Source organism: Acomys minous (genome assembly GCF_964271855.1).
Source record: "Acomys minous genome assembly, chromosome: 2".
NCBI lineage: Eukaryota > Metazoa > Chordata > Mammalia > Rodentia > Muridae > Acomys > Acomys minous.
This window is the reverse complement of record NC_140484.1, coordinates 71,599,864-71,620,280: the sequence shown is the minus strand read 5'-3', so window position 1 is coordinate 71,620,280 and position 20,417 is coordinate 71,599,864. Positions and strand designations below refer to the sequence as shown.

Here is a 20,417-nt window from a genome sequence, read left to right as displayed (position 1 = left end):
TTTTAAATCAATTAATATCATAAGCCATGCCTTAGGCAAGAAAGAAGATAAAGGAATTCCAGGCTGTAACAAACCCATTGGTTAGATAACTCTAATCACAAGTCTTAAATCTTAACAGTCTCCATTTCCCCAACTACTTCTCCTCCTCCTCCTCCTCCTCTTCCTCCTCCTCCTTTTTATAAAAAACAGGAAAGTTCCATGGGCTGGCAGACTCCTTCATATGTTGAGCGTCCAGCTCTTGTCTTCTGTGTCACCCCTTATGGGTGACACATAATGGATTGCTACTGTTTCGAATTGTCTGTTGCAACTGCATAAAGGTTAATTTTCTCTTCTTTGCTTGGACTTCCAAGAGACAGAAGATGAGGGTCAGAGAAGACAGTTGGTGCAGGAAGAAAGAAGAAAGCACAGGGCTAGAGAGAAGAAGAAAAGACATTGAGCAGAGTGAAAATAAGAGACAGTAGAAAGTGAATTGGACTAGCAGCGTGAGCGGAGAAGACAGGTGGTGAGAGCTGAGCCAGAGAAGATATTGTTAAGAGACAGGAGAAGAACCCACAAAAAACCAACGAACAAGTTGTAGGCTTTGAACTTTTTCAAACCTGCTTTATTTGGGGTTGTTTAATGCTTATACCTCCCTTCCAGCCCACCTACTCTAGATAGGGGAGAAAAGAGGTTGATAGGACCAGAAGAAGTAGATCTTTTTTTTTTTTTAAACTCAGTTCCTTGGAGCGATTTCACTGGCGCAGTCAGCAGGATTCCAATAGACCAGTTAAACAGTAAATCAGCAATTCAGCAAAGGTGACTGGAACCCGGAGCAGCAACCGGAACCCAGAACCTCAAAGCATCTCTAGGAGCATCTTAAAGCAGAGTGTTGGACAGCCAAAACCAAAAAGAAAAAAAAAGGAGGAAAAAAAGCCCTACCTCTTGTTTGGGGCTCAAATGTATATTTGGGGTAAAGAGTCCATACTAGGGTGTTTACCAGTTGGCAAAGACCATGCCCCCGCAAGAAGCAGTTCCTCTTCTAGTGGACAAACATTACCTGCTCTCTCACAAGTCTGTTTTCAGTGGGAAAACACCACACCCCCTCACACAAGTCTGTATCACATCCCACACTTGGGATCAGAACAAAAACATGTTTACATCCACTACACAAAGCAGTGAAGAAGCAAAAGAAAAAAATGCTGTATGTATGTGCACCAAGTGTGAGCCGGGTGCCCTCAGTGTTCATGTATGTGCACCAAGTGTGTGCCTGGTGCCCTCAGTGTTCATGTATGTGCACCAAGTGTGTGCCTGGTGCCCTCGGTGTTCATGTATGTGCATCAAGTGTGAGCCTGGTGCCCTCAGTGTTCATGTATGTGTACCAAGTGTGAGCCTGGTGCCCTCAGTGTTCATGTATGTGCACCAAGTGTGAGCCTGGTGCCCTCAGTGCTCATGTATGTGCACCAAGTGTGAGCCTGGTGCCCTCAGTGCTCATGTATGTGCACCAAGTGTGAGCCTGGTGCCCTCAGTGCTCATGTATGTGCACCAAGTGTGAGCCTGGTGCCCTCAGTGCTCATGTATGTGCACCAAGTGTGAGCCTGGTGCCCTCAGTGCTCATGTATGTGCACCAAGTGTGAGCCTGGTGCCCTCAGTGCTCATGTATGTGCACCAAGTGTGAGCCTGGTGCCCTTGGTGCTCAGATGAGAACACTGAGATTGCAGTTGTGGATGGTAGTGAGCCACCATATGGAAGTTGGGAAGAAAACTGCTGGTACCCATTCGGCGCTCTCCCCAGCCCTTTAGATGAGTCATTTCCCATTAAAGAACTACAAGTCCAGGCCAAGGGCATCCAGCAATACAATTCAGAGTTCATGTGGTTGCTGGGTGCAAGCCTTAGCACACCCACAAAATGATCAATACGTCAATATGACTTTTATACGACATCATACACTCCAGGCTTCAGTTTTGAATGTGTATAGTACAAATGACAATGATTGTGTTTGGTTTTCAATGATTAAAACAGATGTTTTGTGGAATATCATATAACAATAAAGTAGAAGCATTATAAAGATAAGTTTAGGCTGTGAAGATGACTCGGAGGGCAAGCATGCTTGCCATGCAAGCCTGACGGCCTGGATGTCACACAGACCCTGCAGCGGAGAACCAGCTCCCACAACTGTCCTGACACACACGTGTGCACGAACATACAGTAACCATAGTAATAATAATGTGTGAAAGCATATGTGAGTATGTGTGTGCCCCTCGGTGTGTGCACGTGTGCATGAACATACACTAACCATAGTAATAATAATGTGTGGAAGCACATGTGAGTATGTGTGTGCCCTGGGTGTGGGTGTGTGCACGTGTGCATGTGGAGGCCAGAAGACACCCTGAGGTGTCACTCTCAGGAGCCTCGTCTGCCTTCTCTGAGGCGGGCTCTCTCGTTGCTCTGGAGCTCACCAGTTAGGCTGGCCAAGCGTGGCAATGAGCTCCAGGCGTGCAATTATCTCTGCCACACTTTTTTTGTGTGTGTGGGCGCTGGGTGTTGACTTTGGTTTTCGGCTGTAGAAGGTACTTTAACTGACAACTCACTTCCCGAGCCCCTCCTCTTTCTTTGTTTTTTTCTTTTGCTATTATTATTTTTAATAATATTTAAGTATGTGCATCTGAGTGCAAGTGCTCACAGAGACTCTAGCCTAGAACAGGCGTTTAAGCAGTGTGAGTCACCTGGTGTGTTGTTGGGAATTGAACTCAGGTCTTCTTGGTGAGCAGTGCGTACTCTTAACCCACTGAGCCGTCTCTCCAGGCTGGGATTGATGGGTTTTGTTCCTTTGGGGACAGTAGCCAGATTGCAGTGAACTTGTGCTCCTGCTGCCAGGCTCCCCAGGACTTGACTGACCGGTGTGGTCAGCCGTCTCGGCAGGAGCTCCTCAGTGATGTGTGAAGACAGCGGTAGCGAAGCTTCGCGCTCACCTTCGTCTCAGTTACCCGGAGGCTAACGGAAAGGGAGGTTTTGAGATTTGGAGTACAGGGCAACTGTAGTGGAAGTTTCTGTTTCTTTAAACACTCAGCTATGTTATAGAAACATAAAACATTTTGTTTTAATCCCGGTCGTGGAATATGGGGCTGCTTCAGACCGTCCGCAGCCCAGACTATTGGCCTCATGGTGGATCTGAGCTGGGCGCGACCTTTGCCAGCCATGGACAGTTTAAGTCTGGAGACTCTGAGAGCCCGGAGAGGGGCTGTCTGGGGAGGAAGGAGGCTGTGCGGCAGTTTGATGAGAGGATGTTAAAGAATCCTGACTATGAGGATTGTACTTGCAAAAACAAAAACAAAAACAAAAACAAAAACCTGACAACCCTAAGGAATAGAAAGTAGTCTAAAGAAACCTGCCGCCCCTCTCCCCACCAACTCCTCTTGTCTCCTACCTGGCCTTAGGAGAGATGGCAGTGGAGAACGGAGGCAGAGGCGTAAGAATCCCAAATAAAGTAGATTAAAAAGTACACCTACGAGTGGTGCCAAATGTAGGCTTGGAATAATGAAATATCTGTTTTCTAATTCAGTGAAGGAGACAGCAGTGTACAAAGAGATGACTATACTGTGTCAAGATGTCAACAAAAAGTTTATTGTGCCTAAGCCCCTGGGTTCTCTGCTGCTCAGCTCCCCGGGGGTGGGGGTGGGGCGGGATTTTCTGTTTTTGCTTCATTTTCTTTTCTTTTTCTTTTTCTTTTTTCCAGACAGGGTTTCTCTGTGTAGCCTTGGCTGTCCCGGACTCCCCTTGTAGACCAGGCTGGCCTCGAACTCACAGCGATCCACATGCCTCTACCTCCTGAGTGCTGGGATTAAAGGCATGCGCCACTACCGCCCGGCTTTTGCTTCATTTTTCTCATTTTTCTTCCTGTATTCCATTTCAGTAAAGGTTGGGAGAATGGCTGGACAATTGGAAAAGTTGCATGTGGATATGGAGGGGTCTGAGAAACAAAAAAAAAAAAATGGATAAAATGGGGAAATCTGAAGGGTATTGATGCTAGGTTTTAAGCTCTATTTTAGTTGGAGGCATTTACTGCCTCTATGTCCCTTCTCCATCTCAGTCCCTTCCAACACATCAATACTTGATAAGAGAAGAGAAAAAAAAAAGGTTAGTGGAGAGACAGGGTGTAGAGCTCTTTACTTCTCCTGGCTGTAAGACCTATTGAAACCTCCCTCCCTCCCTCCCTCTCTCTCTCTCTCTCTCTCCCTCCCTCTCTCTCTCCCTCCCTCCACTTCTGTCTCTCTCTCTCTCTCTCTCTCTCTCTCTCTCTCTCTCTCTCTCTCTCTCTCCTCTTGTATTTATATCCCTCAGAGTCCTCAGAACTAAACTGCAGCTGGTAATGACCCGTGCTCCTCTCCGCTCCGCAAGAGGCAGGCCGTTACCAGCTGGCAAAGATCATACCTTGCACAAAGCAGTTATCAGCTGCAGACAAACTAAAGCCCACACTAAAACAAAACAAAAAAAATGTTTGCATAATTTAGCTGAGTTTTTAGAGAAACCAAACTTCCATTACAGAGGGGTCACTCAATTTTTTCATTTTTGAGAGGATTGCAGAGTTGGCTGTATAACTAGAGAGCTTGTAGGTAGAGATAGAAGCACTTGAGACGCGAACAACACTGCTGGAAAAGGGAGACCGAAAGGGTTCAGACCTGGTAACTGAGAGCCATAGTTACCCAAAATTGCTGCCCTGCCCTGCTCCAAGCACTTTTGGCATCAAGTTCCCCCAGACCCTTGATGGGCTGGGAAGCCAGGAGGATCAGAAGGCTATATAGGGTGAAAGGGTTAAAGAGAAACAGCCTGTCCCAAGAGAAAGGGTTAATGTTGAGCAGACTGGCAGAGCAGCCTCAGGTTGTGAGATCACCACATTAGCTTTCCAGTAGCCACCAAAAAGCCTCAGATATCAAAATGCTAGGTGTGTCAATTGCAGTAAATTTGGTCAGGTGAAAAGAAATTGTGACCAAACAGCTAAAAGCCTCAGAGCTCAAAATGGCCAGTGTGCTGTTTCTGAGAAATACAGTACTTTCCACCAGAGAAGCAAATGAGCCATTTCTGGCAGCACTGGGTTCTCAGTAAGAATACCTAGGCTTCTCAGGGTTTATAGTTCACTGGACTGGTGAATGCCAGTCCCAGAAAGACATATGAGGTACTTTCCTACCATTAGGAAGCAGCTTTGGGGCCTTAGCTTGTGGCTCAGCAGCAAAAAGTACAAACTTTTGCAGACAAGAGTTACCAGGTTACAGAAAGAAAGAAAGAAAGAAAGAAAGAAAGAAAGAAAGAAAGAAAAACCTTTGACCAGTTTTGAAAAGTGATAGGTTCATTGATTCTCTCCTTTTAAAAAAGCAAGAACAATTCTCATTCATATTAGAGAAACACCAATTTTTGGACTAAAAGGGGCAAATGTAGTGGGCACGCCTTTAGTCCCAGCACTCAGGAGGCAGAGGCAGGTGGATCTCTGTGAGTTCAAGGCCAGCCTGGTCTACAAAGTGAGTCCAGGACAGCCAAGGCTACACAGAGAAACTCTGTCTCGAAAAACCAAAAAACAAAACAAAACAAAAACAAAAACAAAAAACGAAAAAAAACCTCAGTTATATTATGTAACCATGTTTTTGTTTTAATCCCAGGTGTGGGATATCGGGCTACTTCAGCTTGTCCACAGCAACAGAAAAATTGCCTCATGCTGGATCTGAGAAGAAGAGTGTGATCTTTGCCAGTCATGGATGGTTTAATTCTAGGGACTATAAGAGGGTATAAATATCAGAGCCCAGAGAAGGACATGGCATTCTCTGAGGGAGAAGGCAGCTGTTGCTTCCCCCACTGCTGCTCCTGGTGGCTGTTGCAGCAGTTTGATGAAAGGAACAAGTTAAAGACATCCTGACTATGAAGACTGGACCTGCTCCCAGGAACCTGATGACGCTAACCAGCAGGAAGTCGGCTAAGGAGACACATACCACCCCTCTCCCCACTAACGGTCTTTCTAGCCTGCCTAGTGTGGAAGGGTGGGAAGGAAAGGGGTTACAAAGGAGGTGGAAATAAAAGAATAAAAACAAAGACAAAAAAAAAATGCCTACAGGCAATAGTTACCAAGATGTCTCTTTAAAAGTGTGCATTGCCAGGCGGTGGTGGCGCACGCCTTTAATCCCAGCACTCGGAAGACAGAGGCAAGCAGATTGCTGTGAGTTCAAGGCTAGCCTGGTCTACAAAGTGAGTCCAGGATAGCCAAGGCTACATAGAGAAACCCTGTCTCGAAAAACAAAAATAAATAAATAAATAAATAAATAAATAAAATAAAAGTGAGTGTTGAGGAGATAGATGGGTCAGAGGTCGTGAGCACTTTCTGTTTTTCCAATGAACAAGTTTGGTTCTCAACACCCACAGGAGGCAGCTCACAATTGCCTGTAGCTCCAGCCACCTTCCACTGGCCTCTACAGCATGTGAATGCACATGTACACACACAGACACATTTGTAAAAGGCAGCAGCAGACTGTGAACCCTACAGCTTCGCAGTGTGACCTTGGGCTGGTCATTAGCCTCCTCCAATCTGCACTCATCACAAGGAGATAGAACAGCTAAGATTTCTTCCAGTTCAAACAGGGGAGGCCCAGCCCAGGGTGTTCCCAGACAGGACAATGTCTCAAGGCCTTCTCCTCCAAATCCAGGAGCTGCTGGCTGGCTGGCTGCTCAGTGATGGACATAGAGATGGGTGGTGAGGGCAGAGTGGGCACAGCTCACTTACAGTTGGTATAGGGGCTGATATCTGGCCCCATGTGTCTCTTCCTGACTGACTTCCTACCATTTGATAGGCAAGAGAGTGCTTTGAAGACCACAAAAGAAAATAAAAGTGAAGGGCTGAAATAGGTATTGCGGGCTTATTGTTTGTTTTGTTTTCTTTCTTTTTCACTCTCTTGTCACCCAATTACGCAATGCCCCATATGACTCAGGAAACCTAATGCTACCACAGGACAGCCTTCCAGAACTGCTTCTCTCTTTCCACCTCTGAAATCAAGTCATGGAGTTGCAACATTTCCTGCTGAGCACCCTCCCCCCCCATCTCCGCCCTCCCCTCTCTTGTGTGTCTGTGCCTGTGTCACTGAGGGCAGCCTAGAACTTCTGAACATCCTCCGGCCTCCACTGCCAAGTGCTGGAATCACAGGCCTGCGCCACCACACCCAGTACATGCAGCACTGAGAAGGGAGCACAGCTGCTCTGCCTTCTTTGATTGGCTGAATGGTTTGGATTTTTTTTGTTTCCCCAAGAGAAGCTGAAAACCCGGGACTTTTGTCTGTGTGTGAAGTACTTCGAGTTTTAAACCTCAATTATTACACTTATTTATTTATCTGCCTTTAGGTGGAGCCTCAGGTAACCCAACCTGGTCTCAGATTCCTGACCTTCCGTCTCTACCTCCCAAGTGCTGGGGTCACGGGCTGCACTGCCACCCCAGGCTCTTCACCAGAAACTCAAGCCCTGACAGCGCAGCTGGCTCACTGCACACAGAGCATCAACTGCAGCCTCTGCATTAAAGAGGCAACGAGCTACACAAGGTTCTCTTCGTCCTCGAGCCTCTGAGTACTTCTCAGCCAGGAACCTGTCCTTGCTTCTCCTCAGAGTCCTAGCGGGGTTTCCCACCCGACCTCCATAGACTCAGAGCCCGGGGCAGTGGGACCAGGGTGTGTGCAAATGCATCTGGTAACCACCTACAAGACTCTGTTCCCAGGACCAGCCCTTGCTAGAATTTCTGTGACTTCCAGAGGATGCCATAGGTTCAAGCCTCTGGGATTCAAACAATGTGTATGCTTCACCCTCTACCCTGGCACTTTTAGGACCATCCCCCGCACTCCTGGAATATCTCTGGGTAGTGCCGGAAGTCCACAGGTGGATCTGGGTCCCCTTGGTCAGGGGCCATGGATATAGACAACTGACTGGCTGTTCTGTCCCTGCGGCCTCTAACTCCTTTGCGATGGATCCACTGGTGCTTTGTCATAGCTGACTTCTGGCTAAAGCGCCTGCCACATTGAGGGCAGGGGTAGGGACGCTCGCCACTGTGGGTCCGCCTGTGGGCTGCCATTTCAGAGCTCTGTCGGAAGCAACGTCCACAGTCAGGGCATGAGTAAGGCTTTTCACCAGTGTGAGTGCGCACATGGCGCCGAAGATCTGAGGCATGGGCAAAGGCCCTGCCACAGTGTGTGCAAGGAAAGGGAGTCATGCCGCTGTGCACCGCACGCTGATGCTCATGAAGCCCGGAGCTCTGGCTAAAGCACCGTCCACAGTCAGCACAGCGGTAGGGCCTCTCCCCAGTGTGCACCCGGAGATGTGTGGTGAGGGCAGAGCGCTGCGTGAAGGCCCGGCCACATTCAGGACAGTGATGAGGTCGTTCCCCTCGATGTAACGCCCTGTGCTTGCTCAGAGAAGAGGCCCTGCCAAAGGGCTTGCTGCAGTCGGCGCAACGGAATGGCTTTTCACCTGTGTGGGTGTACAGGTGCTCCACCAGTGTGGCCCGCCAGGCAAAACTCTTCCCACACAGGTGGCAGCCGTGACGCTGATCTGTCCTTAGGACAGTGGCGTGGACACCGACCGTGGGGTGTTCCTGGTGAGGGTCCTTGAACAGCTGCTTTAAGTTACAAGGGGGGTCATCAAAGGAGGAGGAGTGAGGCTCCTTCCGCACAGCTACTGTAGAAAATGGCTTCTGGGTTGCCTCGGTCTCTTTCCTTTTCCCCTCGTGTCTGCAATCTGCTGGGAGACCGTGAAAGAGCTCAGACCCTGACTGGTCCTGCTTTTTGTTCCCCACAGCCCCACACGGTGACAGGCAGGGCACAGAGGGGTAGAGGCCACAGCATCTGATCACGCAGGCTGCAACATGTCCGGAGGCAGCATAAAGAAAGACATCTGTGTGGTCCCCAACCCCAAGCCTAGCGGGCTGAGCCCTTGTCAGAGGTGGGCAGCAAGGACAAGGAGCCTCCAGCAGGGAACCACAGAGACCTCAGCAGAGCAGGAGAGGGGACGCTGGGCGGCCATCAGGGTAGCCCAGGACCCGCTGGCTATGAGCTGAGAGCACGGGACAGGAGCAATCACAGCCCCTTTCTAGGAGTCCAGGGGCCAGGAACCATGGCCTTGACCAGGAACCCAGTTCAGGGAAGAAACTGCCAGGCAGGCAAGTGGAGTCACTAGAAGACACCACCACGGGCCGGCCACACTCAAGTCCCCCAAAGCCAGAGTACCCGGGCCTTCACCTGTGTGGGCTTCTGTGGTCCACATGGCCACCTCTGGATCCTGGGCACCGGGTCCCCACTGTTCGCCTTCTTCCTCCACCCAGGAGATCAGCGCTGGCTTGGCGCCTCCGCCTCCGCCTCCTGGAGGGAAAGAAAGCAAAGGGCACCATGCGGGGAGGCTGACACACCCGGTCCCGACCGCCCCTTCCCAGGGCTCTCGGCTCCACCGCAGGAGCCGCGGCGTCGCGCGCGGTGCAAGCCCAGGCGGCAGGAAGGGCTCTCACCGAACGCGCCCAGGAGACCGTAGGTCTCGCGCATCACCTCCCGGTACAGGGCTCTCTGCGCCGGCTGCAGCCACCTCCACTCCTCCGGGGAGAAGTACACGGCCACGTCCGCGAAGCTCACAGCCCCGGGCTGACTGAACCCAGACGGTGCCGAGAGACTTCCCGGGGCAGTCAGCTGCGCCATGGGGACCCCGGCCCCAGGCCAGCCCAGCACGCCCAGCCTCTGGTGTCCGCAGTTGGGTACCAGAGCCGAGAAGAAACAGAAACCACTCTGTGAGCACTCGAATGCAAATAAAAATTGAAAACAGAAAGAAGCAGGCACACAATCAAGACCTGAGGACGCCTGCGTAAAAATGGCGGCAGTGGGGGGCCTAGCAAAGTGGGTTCCTTGGTGGTCCTGCCGAGGGTTACGTCACAGGCCTTTCTAGGTCATTGTCTTCCAGCCCTCATCCAAAATGGCCACAGAGTCTACAAGTGCCAGTCTTGAGAACAAGTCCCAGGACGACAGGCCCACGTGGGCGGGGCTTCCCTGCCTGTGGGGACCACCTCCATTTGGGCACAGTACAGACTGTGGAGACCCACAGCCCAGTCAGGGTCAGCTAGGTGGCACCGGCCTGTGAACAGGTGTTTACTGTTTCGCTTCTGGTCCGTGTATTATGGAGCCATAAGCCAGCCTGTGTAGAAAGACCGTTAATAAGGTAGAAGATTAAGCGGGCCTCCAGCTATGTGCATTCAGGCTTTAAGTCTGGCTCATGGCTATTTCAGAGTGAAACACCCGGCTATGAAAGGAACACTCTCTCTACTCACTGTCATTGACAGCGAACGCGAATTTGCTGGAATTCCTGCTCTGCAGCCAGACTTCAGGGCTCTTTCCTCTTCTGTGCACCCGTGCTTTCCCGTCTTTCTACCCTGTCTCTGTGGAAACGTGTTGCATCAAGATGAGGTGGCTGCTGGTTCCCTCCGCACGAAGCTGAAGGACAGAGCAGATGTGAATCCCATGGCGTCGAGTGATTTCAGGTCTCGGGCTGACTGCGTCAAGGTCTGCGTGACAGGGGAAGCTTCGGCTCTGGGCACGGCTAGCAGTGAGCACCCCGAGTGCATGTGGAGCACAATTAGGACAATGGCTTTGCTGGGAGTGGTGTTCTGGGCTGTCAGGTGCTGCCTTTCAGAATGGGAGGTCCATCGCCCCAAGCCCTTCTGGCTTCTTACGTTTCTATTGGATGATCAGCTGTTACTCTGATGGGCCGGACACCAGGGTCCTTTCCAGATGCACATCCTTCTGACAGAGCACTAATAACCAGAATATACAGAGAACTCAACACACAAAGTCAAAGAAGACATAGAAATAGCTATAAATACCTCAAAAAGTGTTCTTTTTGTTACAGAAATGCAAGTCAAAACAACTTTTGAGATTTCATTTTACCTCAGTAGAAATGGCAAAAATCAACAAAATAACGTGTTGGAGAGGACACAGGAAACGGGAACCCACACTCACTGCTGATGGAAACCTGTGCAGTCAGCCTGGAAATCAGCCCAAAAGCCTAGAAATACATCTCTCACATGGCCCAGCTATAGCACTCCTTGGCATCTGCCCCGAGGACTCAACATCCTATTCCACAAACACTTGCTCAGCCATGGTGCCTGCTTTTTTTTTTTTTTTTTTTTTTTTTTTTTTTTTTTTTTTTTGTAAAGAGAATATCTAGGGCTAGAGAGATGGCTCAGTGGTTAAGAGCGCCCCCTGCTCTTCCAAAGGTTCTGAGTTCAAGTCCCAGCAACCAAATGGTGGTTCACAACCATCCATAATGTGATCTGATGCCCTCTTCTGGCATACAGGTGTATATGCAGGCAGAATACTGTATATATAATAATAAATAAATAAATCTTTTTTAAAAAAAGAAAGAATATCTAGTGGGTTTGTTTTTGTTTTTGTTTTTGTTTTTGTTTTTTTTGGTGTGTGTGTGTGTGTGTGTGTGTGTATGGATGGATGCAACACCTGTCAATAGAAAACTCTATGGCCTATAGGAAAGGGTTGACTAGAAGATGGGAAGTCTGGTAAGCAGACAGGATTCTGGGATAGATCCAGGTTCAGGAGTTTGCTGAGGAAAATGTGAGGAGGACAGATGAAGGTACCTGAGCAGAGGTAACCAGCCATTTGGCAGAATGCAGTAGTATAAATGAGTTAGTATAAATAATAAACATTAATATCAATGGGTTATTTTCAGGTATGAGCTAGTCAAAGAGCCTAGATATATGGCCTAGATATTTGTAAATATATTTTGAGTCTCATGAGTCATCATTCTCTGAGAGCGTGGAGCCAGGAGGAAAACCAACTACCCTGCTACATTCTTTCTTTCTTTTTTCTTTTTTCCTTTTTTTGGTTTTTCGAGACAGGGTTTCTCTGTGTAGCCTTGGCTGTCCTGGACTCACTTTGTAGACCAGGCTGGCCTCGAACTCACAGCGCTGGAATTAAAGGTGTGCACCACCACCGCCCAGTTTACATTCTTTCTTTCAATTTTTTTTGGGGGGGAGTGGTGTGTGTGCATGTGTCCTTGCTTTTGGTTTTTTTTTTCCAAACAAGGTTTGTCTGTGCATCCTGAATGGCCTGGAACTCACTATGTAAACCAGACTGGCCTTAAATTCACAGAGATCCCCGTGACTCTGCCTTGCTAATGCTGGGATTAAAAATATGTACCACCATGCCAGGGCTTGCTCAGCCATGTTCACTAAAAGTGAAAACAATCCAAAAGTTCTTCAACTTAAAAAAGGATAATAGAAATCTGATACATATACACCATGGAACACCAATTTACTGTGTAAAGAAAAACTAAATTTTCAGGTAAATGGTGGAATTAGAAAAGATGACACTGATTAGGAAAATCAAATAAGACCCAGAAAGACACACTTCATGTTTTCTCTCATCTGAGGTTCCTCGCTTGAAATCATCAGGAGTGAGATGTAGCCTGGATTAACTTTATAAACCAGAAAGTAAAAAGGGATCATTGCAGGGATTGGGGTGAAAAAGAGAGGGGAATGTCAAAGTACAAGTGGGGAATGGGAAAAGTGAGTTGGGGCTCTAATTAAGGAGGAAAGAGTGAGATAAGCACAGAGCAAAGAGAAAAAAAGGGTAAAATAACACTAAGGTTGTCTGAAAAAGTCATAGGAAATTATACTATTAACTTAAAAATACAGTACCTATCATAAATGTAAATATATATATATATTTTTTTTTAATGAAACTTTCCCATGTGGGCTAACTGTGCTCCCACCAAAAGTCACAGACCATCTAACAAAAACCCCAGCACCAGGCATGAGGAGCCCTCCTTCGAGTTGCTGAACAGCGTTGATGCAGATACTCCCAAAACACAGCATAATGATGCTGCCCTTGATTGCCCTCTAGAAGTGAAAGGTAAGTCCCTGTTTCTGAAGACACCTGTGCCTTGCATTTTAAACACAGGATTCAGAGAGTCCAGCAGGATCTGACCTGAAAGCTTCCTCCCTGAGCACTAGCTTTCATGATACCAGAAGGCACCACACAAACGCCCTAAGGAGGGAAGCAACCAATAGCCCTTCCTACCCAGCTGTGACTTCGGTGAACCACAGCCATGACCACCAGGGCTCGATAACCCTAAGGGTGCGGCAGTAGCACACATGCCTTCGCAGGGAAACCATGCCTGGCACTGACAACCCGGCCAACTACCCAGGGCTAGTGACGTCATGGATCTTGGAGGAGAACCTACAACGTCACTTTACTAAGCCAGCACAACACCTGACTACATTCTGAGTGTTTGTCCTTATTCCCACAGGTCAGTGTGGTCCTCATCCCTCATCAAGGAAACTTCTCTTTGCAAAAGATGGAGACCACCACAGAAAACCACAGCCAATCAAAATGCAGAGCCGTGGAGCCCAGTCCTGCACGTAAGTTTCAAGGAACATTGAGGAAGTTGTGAGGGGCAAAAAGATTGTAAGAGCCAGAGTAACAGGACGTTTACTGTGAGATTCTGTCACCTAGAAATGGCAGAGAAGCTATACTCATGATATCTTGTTATTAAAAAAAAATCCCAATTGTTCAATTTTACCAATAAGGATTCAGGAGCCAGACGCTGGCGTGGAAACCTGCCAGCTCAGATAGGCAGAGACAGCACCCAGCTGACCTTCTTCCTCGGTTCATATCCCAGGAGGGAAAAGCTTTTTCTCTTTCTCCATTCCATCTTAAATATCCTTCAACTCAATGTCCCTCCTTTCTGCTTCCTGTGCATGTCTCTGCCCATCCTCTGGACTTCCTCTCACTCTCTGTTTTTCCCCATGTTCACTTCCTGTCCATCTGGTTTCTTACTCCGTCTCTTAACCTAAGGTTAACTTTATTTAATCCTGTTTACAGAAAGCTCTTGCCTTAAAGGTGTGTGCTAGGGCTGAGCCACACCACAAGTACTTGTTTACAATAAGCAGGAAGCTCTAGGATCAAAGACTGGGCCATACCACAGCTAAAGGCAGGTGTTTACAGTTCAGAATCTAGCGGTTCACAATGGGATCAAAAATGCTGCAACGAAGTCTCACCAATATGGCTGTCGTAAGGATGTCACCAATACACCTGCTAACATAGAAGGCCGGGGATGCTCATGAGGAGCCGACTCTAGATAAAGAACTAGAGGCAATCACGGAATGCTGAGAGGAGAAATAGTCTTTTCCAGAGAAGAGCACAGCAATTGTTTATCTAATATAAATGAAGCCTGAAAACATAAACACAAGTAACATTATACAGACTGAGCAGGGATATTTAGGAATATATATTTACATATAAAATGTAATATACATATTATGTAGGTATATGTGATATGTATTTCTTACATATGTATAGATTACTAATATATATACATACATACACACACACACCCCAATGGTTAAAGAAAAGGTGGCCTTACTGGCACACACCTTTAGTCCCAGCACTTCAGAGGCACAGGGATGATGAACAGGAGAGACTTTCCCTCCTGTCCACCTGCTTGCAGAGGTTGGCGCTGATCTGGAGCTACTATATATTCAAATGTTCATTTCTGGCTCCCCAAGTTCCTTACCAGCAAATCCTCACGTATCCAAAATGACTTGGTGTAAACCTTGCCTCCCAAATTGTGCCTGATTGGCAAATAAAGTGCCTTCACCTGGGCTGGGCAGGAAATCAGTAAGTGGAGCCTAGATCCGAGGGCCTTTGGGGGAGGGGGGTTGCAGAAGGATGACAAGAGAGAGAGGAAGGAGAAGGTGGCCATGGGTTAGCGTGAATCAGGAGCACGTGGCCAAAAGCAGCTTACTCTGAGGACTGATGGAGCAGGAACGGCCCAAGTGGAACATGGGTGAGTATTTATGGGGTTTGTGGCTGGGAAATAGACAAGATCACTTAGAGGGTTAATACCTGCCCAGCCCCAGGTGTACTAAAGCGTATTAAAAATCTAACAGGTGAGGCAGGCAGATAGCTGTGAGTTTGAGGCCAGCCTGGTCTACAGAGTGATTCAAGGACAGCCAAGGCTACACAGAGAAACCCTCTGTCAAAATAAAATAAAAGAAATCCTTTAGTTAGGGACTTGCTTACAGTTTCAGAGGGTTAGCCCATTATCGTCCTGGTGTGAGTGTGGCAGCAGGCTGGCATGTCCTTGAAGCAGTAGCTGAGGATTTATATCTGACCAGGGATGGGAAACCTGGTCGTGTTTTAGGCTTTTGAAACCTTAAAGCCTAGGGACATGCCTTCTCCGGCAAGGCCACGTCTCCTAATCCTTCCTAAATAGTCCATCAACTGGGAACCAGAAATTCAAATATATGAGGCTATGGGACCATCAGTCACACCATAGCCCCATTGTTGTCACATCTGCTGCAGATGCTGCTGCCGCCGATAGTGATGATGAAGATGAGTATGAGGCTCTGCTGCTGCTACTTCTCTGACAGTAGAATCATTGTGTCCAAACTTCTGCTAAAACATCTGTGTTATTCACACCAGATGGGGCTGCTGAGGCACCTGGCTTGTGGGTGAAGTGACTACTGGTTGTCACCTCCCACTGAGAGACAGCTATTCTGGGATGACTGGGGCTGTTGAGCCCAGCTTCAAGGGTTGAGTAATGGGTTCTCAGTGTCTCAGGTGTGTGTGTGATTTGCCCGTTACTGTTTTGTTGTTGATGGTTTGGATGAGACTGGTCCCTAGAGACTCATGCAACTGAATACTTGGCCCCCAGCTGTTGGAACTGTTTGGGAAGAATTAGAAAGTGTGGCCTTGTTGGAGGAGGCGAGTCGCTGGGGGTGACTTTGAGGTTCCAGTGTCTCTCTCTTTCTGCCTGCTGCTTGTGAATGAAGATGTGAGTTCACGGTTGTTCTTGGTGCTATGCCCTTGATCTGCCATCATGACCTTTAACCCTCTGAAACTGTAAGCTCCAAATAAGATGCTGTCTTTTTTTTAAGTTTCCTTGTTCATGGTGTTTATCACAGCAATAGAAAAACGTCTAAGACACTCACTTAATAAATTTACATTCTGTCGCTCAATTCTCTCATTTTCAAAAGGATTGCAGACTTGGCTGTGCAATTAGAGAGTTTGCAGGTAGAAGGTGAAGAGCTTGGGAAAGAAAAAGTCCGGTTGGTAAAGGGAAAACACCTGGTAACTAAGAGCCGGAGTTTCCCACCATTGCCGCCCTGCCTTGCTCCTTGCACTTTTGGTGTTAAGTTTCCACAGCGCACCGGGCGTGGTGACACATACCTTTAATCCCAGCACTCAGGAGGCAGAGGCAGGCGGTTCATTGTGAGTTCGAGGCCAGCCTGGTCTACAAAGTGAGTCCAAGACAGCCAAGTCTAACACAGGGAGAACTTGCCTCGAAAAACCAAAAAGAAGAAAGAAAGACAGGAAGGAAGGAAGGAAGGAAGAGAGAAAGAGAGAAAGAAAGAAAGAAAAAGCCATTCCAGACAAGAGCGGCCGAGAGTTAGCAGGTTATAAAAGAAACTTATCGATCCAAAAAGTGTTTGGTTCATTAGTAATCTCCTTTTAAGAAAACAACAGAAAAAGACTAAAAAACAAAAACAAACAAACAAACAAAACAAAAAGGGGGACATGTTATGGAAGTTTTGGTCTCTCGTTTATGTTATATAAACATGTTTTTGTTTTAATCCCAGGTGTTGGATATGGGGGCTGCTTCAGTTTGTCCACAGCTCATAACTACCTCCTGAGTGGACACGTGATCTTTGTCAGCTGGGAGCTGCCTCATGCAGGGGCATGGTCTTTGCCAGTGGGAATAAATGCCAGACCCAAGGAGAGACTGGGAGCTCCAAGAAAGAAGCAGGCTGCTGGTGCCTTCCTACCTGCTGCTCCTGGTCGCTGTTGATACGGTTTGACGAGAAGAAGTTGATGATCCTGAAACAAGGATTGGACTTGCCCCAAGAAACCGGACAACCCTAACCAGCAGGAAGCAGTTAAGGAAAACCTCTCTCCCCCAACCTCCTTTCTTGCCTGCCTGGTGTTAGGGTGTTGGAAGGGATTGCGGTGGAGAAGGGAGGGATATAAGAGACAAAAATAAAAATAGATTTTTAAAAAAGTAAGCCAACAAAATTCTGATATATTTTCACTTCCTTGGTTCTGTTCCTCTAAAGAACTCTAAAACAAATTGTGGTACAAGGAATGGTTCAAGAAAAACAGAAGTGTAAGGCATTTTCTAGTGGGCTTAGTGGGATCTGGAACTGGGTGCAATAGCCACTAAAGGCTCCCTAACATGTGGGGCACTGAACATGCTATTTAAAGAACTTGTCTAGATAATTGCATTTGATTAACTTATTTTGCTTCCTGTGAGGTGTAAGAAAATTTGTATATAAAAAAATTGTGGAAAACTAAGGAAAATAATGATCCTGGTTGCTTCCTTTTACCACCTTTGGACAAAGTTACAAAAGAAAAAAAAAAGCGAGCTGAATAATAAAATTGACTGGTTCCAGACGTGCATAAACAATCTAAAGGTTCCTAAGGGTGCAATGGAAGAGAACTGTTTCCCCTGCAGCTCGAGATTTCAAATTGCAGAAAACAAAGCCCATGCCCTCCTTAGCTAAGTTACAACGCAAGTTTAACTGCTAGCCTTGTAGAACACCAGCAGTTAAAATAAGGCCCCAACTGGAAACAGATGAGCTGCTGTGACTTAGGTTGGTGATGTGTGGGAGGATGCTGGGCCCAGACCCCACCCCCTGTACCACCACCCCCATGCCCCACCCCCCGACACACACCCACCCCTGTTGTTGAGATAAACTCTTGTGCACTGTGTAAAAGCTGATTTCTATACTGATTACAGATCAGACTTTGGTATTGTTATTCTTTTGGATGCATCATATTTTGTAAATATCCCCCCCCAACACCTTCTGATTGGCTTAGTAATGAGCTGGGCAGGTCCTCTTTAGGTTTATCTTTTAAGCCAGTCTGGCTAATTCCCAGCCATACACCTCAAGTTACTTGCCAATATTGGTCTTGTCTGTGCTGGATCTGCTCCACCTTCCCACCCCACCGTCTTCTTTTTCCTTCTGCTTGTGGTCTCTGCCTGAAACCCCAAACCTGGTAATGGAAGCCCCACCTACCCCTCTTCTGCCCAGCTATAGGCTGTCCAGATTTTTTATTAACCAATCAGAGATAATTGGGGAGCAAAGTTTACACAACAATAGATCAGTGTACATGAGAATGTGCTCATCTGGACTGCAGCCAACTCTTGGCGCCCAGAATCTAGCATCTGAATACATCTTAGCACCAGACCCAACCCCCAACAGGAACTCTCCACAGTGGGCAGAACTTTGGGAACTATACAGAGCCATAAACTTTTCTTGGAAGGAGAAATAACCAGATGTGCAGTTGTCCATGATTATTAGGCTGTAGCCAGTAACTTGACTGTGTGGTCAGGGATGTGGAAGAAACATGATTGGGAAACTGATGAGAGAGACTTCTGGGGAAGAGGTGTGTATGTAGGGCTTGCCACAAGGACAAAAAGATGTGAGCAACATGCAATGTTAAGAGAAAGATGATGCCAGGCCGGGCAGCGGTGGCGCACGCCTTTAATCCCAGCAATTAGGAGGCAGAGGCTGATGGATGGATGTGAGTTCAAGGCCAGCCTGGTCTACAAAGCGAGTCCAGGACAGCCAGGGATACACACAGAGAAACCCTGTATCGGGAAAAAAAAAAGAGAGAGAGAAAGAATGATGCCACATTCCCAACGTAGGGTGGATGGGTTTTGGTCTTTCAGTGGGTGATGGATGTCTGCAAACTGTTGATGGTCTTGGTCAGGGAGGAAACAAGACATAGAAGGTTAAACTTAGGGATTCCTCTCCTTTTTTTCCCTTTTTCTATCTTTCTTTCTTATGTGGGGGGAGAAGGGTTGAAAAGAAAAGAAGGTGGATATAGAAATAATACAGGAACAATAGGGGGAAAGGGTAGGTTATCAAATCTGCTCTTATAGATCTTTGTATGTTGATACAAAGTTAAGATTATATTTGGGAGGCTGGAGAGATGGCTCAAAGGTTAAGAGCTCTGTCTGCTCTTCCAGAGGTCCGGAGTTCAATTCCCAGCAACCACCACATGGTGACTCACAACCATCTATAATGATATCTGGTGCCCTCTTCTGGCCTGCAGGTGAACATGCAGGCAGAACCTGGCACACATAATAAATAAATAAATAAATAAATAAATAAATAAATTTTAAAAAAGATTATATTTGGTTACATTGGTATGGATATTTGTATATTGATATAAAATTAAGGTTATATTTTGTTTACAACATACTATGTATCAACTATTTTTAAGTTACTGTACCTATATAATTCTTAAAAATGCAATGTCCAGTTCTAGTCCTTTTGAAAGCTACTATCACAAACTGTGTAGGATAATTAAGAAATGCAAACTAATAGTCAATCCAACTTGTGGTTTTGTTAGGTTGTTAGTTTAATTAATCACAGGTGTTTTCTAAGTTAATGGTCAGTATATAGCTATAAATAAGAAATTCAGATATAGACCTAGATGTCTTCAAAAATTCAGAAATCTACAGAATATGGCATTTAAAGATGTTTTATTAATTTGAGAGTTGTTTTACAATGAGCCATGTCATCCCCTGGTATCACCCCTTTTCAACTTTGAAGAAGAGGATGGGCATCAAAAAATTCTTTAGGAGATGGCTTTATACATGGCAAGCCAGCCACTGGAAAGAAATGTCCTTGCTTCTACAGCAGACAGAATGCTGGACAAACTGGATGCTGGAAAGTCGACTGCCAAGCTTTGCAAGGGCAAAGCAGGCAAGTCCTTCATATAACCTGTTTCACAGAAAACTGTCAGGTATTCTGAGCTGGAAGACTGAAGATGATGCTCCAACATCTTAGAGATATCTTGGGTGACTGTCCAGGCAGCCAACAGAATCTGTCATTTCTATAGTTTTGAAAGCTGCTTGCTCTGCACTTCCTGTTTATTCAGATAATATTTATCCTTCTCAGGGCTCTGATGGGGTTGAAGACTAGATGGTTATAGTCTCACAGTTAAGCTTAAGTTTGGCATTTAAGAAGAAATTTTAGGTCTAAAAGGATGTTTTTTGATTGGTAATGCAAGTTATAACACAAAGTGATTTAGGTACAGAACTTGGGACTCACCAAGATAGGGAATGCTTTCTCCAAGGTTTCCAAATACTAACGGACTGGACATCATGAATGCAACTCTTAGCAGATAGTGTATAGTTTATTGATGTTAGAGAAAATTCTTTTTTTAAAGATCTATTTGTTTATTATTATTATACAGTGTTCTGCCTCCATGTACACCTGCACACTAGAAGAGGACATCAGATTACATTATAGATGGTTGTGAGCCTCCGTGTGGTTGCTGGGAACTGAACTCAGGACCTTTGGAAGAGCAGGCAGAGCTCCTAACCTCTGAGCCATCTCTCCAGCCCCGAGAAAA

The 20,417-nt window shown here is 46.7% G+C and overlaps 1 protein-coding gene and 1 long non-coding RNA gene across 3 annotated transcripts; one reads left to right on the top strand and one right to left on the bottom strand.

The window, feature by feature from the left end:
• Nucleotides 1-5,430: 5,430 nt before the first annotated feature.
• ZNF764 (zinc finger protein 764) lies at nt 5,431-11,339 on the bottom strand. Of its 2 annotated transcripts, none has more exons than XM_084772796.1 (4): nt 10,301-11,339; nt 9,494-9,716; nt 9,231-9,350; nt 5,431-8,733 (listed from the first exon to the last, which is right to left on the bottom strand). In XM_084772796.1, exons 1-4 carry the CDS (start codon nt 10,304-10,306, stop codon nt 7,820-7,822), a joined length of 1,263 nt encoding a protein of 420 aa, XP_084628922.1. In that variant the 5' UTR covers nt 10,307-11,339; the 3' UTR covers nt 5,431-7,819. The 2 variants fall into 2 exon arrangements, with proteins under 2 accessions (XP_084628922.1, XP_084628923.1); XM_084772797.1 differs by having other exon boundaries at nt 5,431-8,730.
• Nucleotides 10,454-17,015, top strand: LOC311592434. Its single transcript, XR_014777409.1, has 3 exons — nt 10,454-10,532; nt 13,297-13,408; nt 16,631-17,015. It is a non-coding gene; the product is annotated as an uncharacterized lncRNA (long non-coding RNA).
• The last annotated feature ends 3,402 nt before the right edge of the window (nt 17,016-20,417 follow it).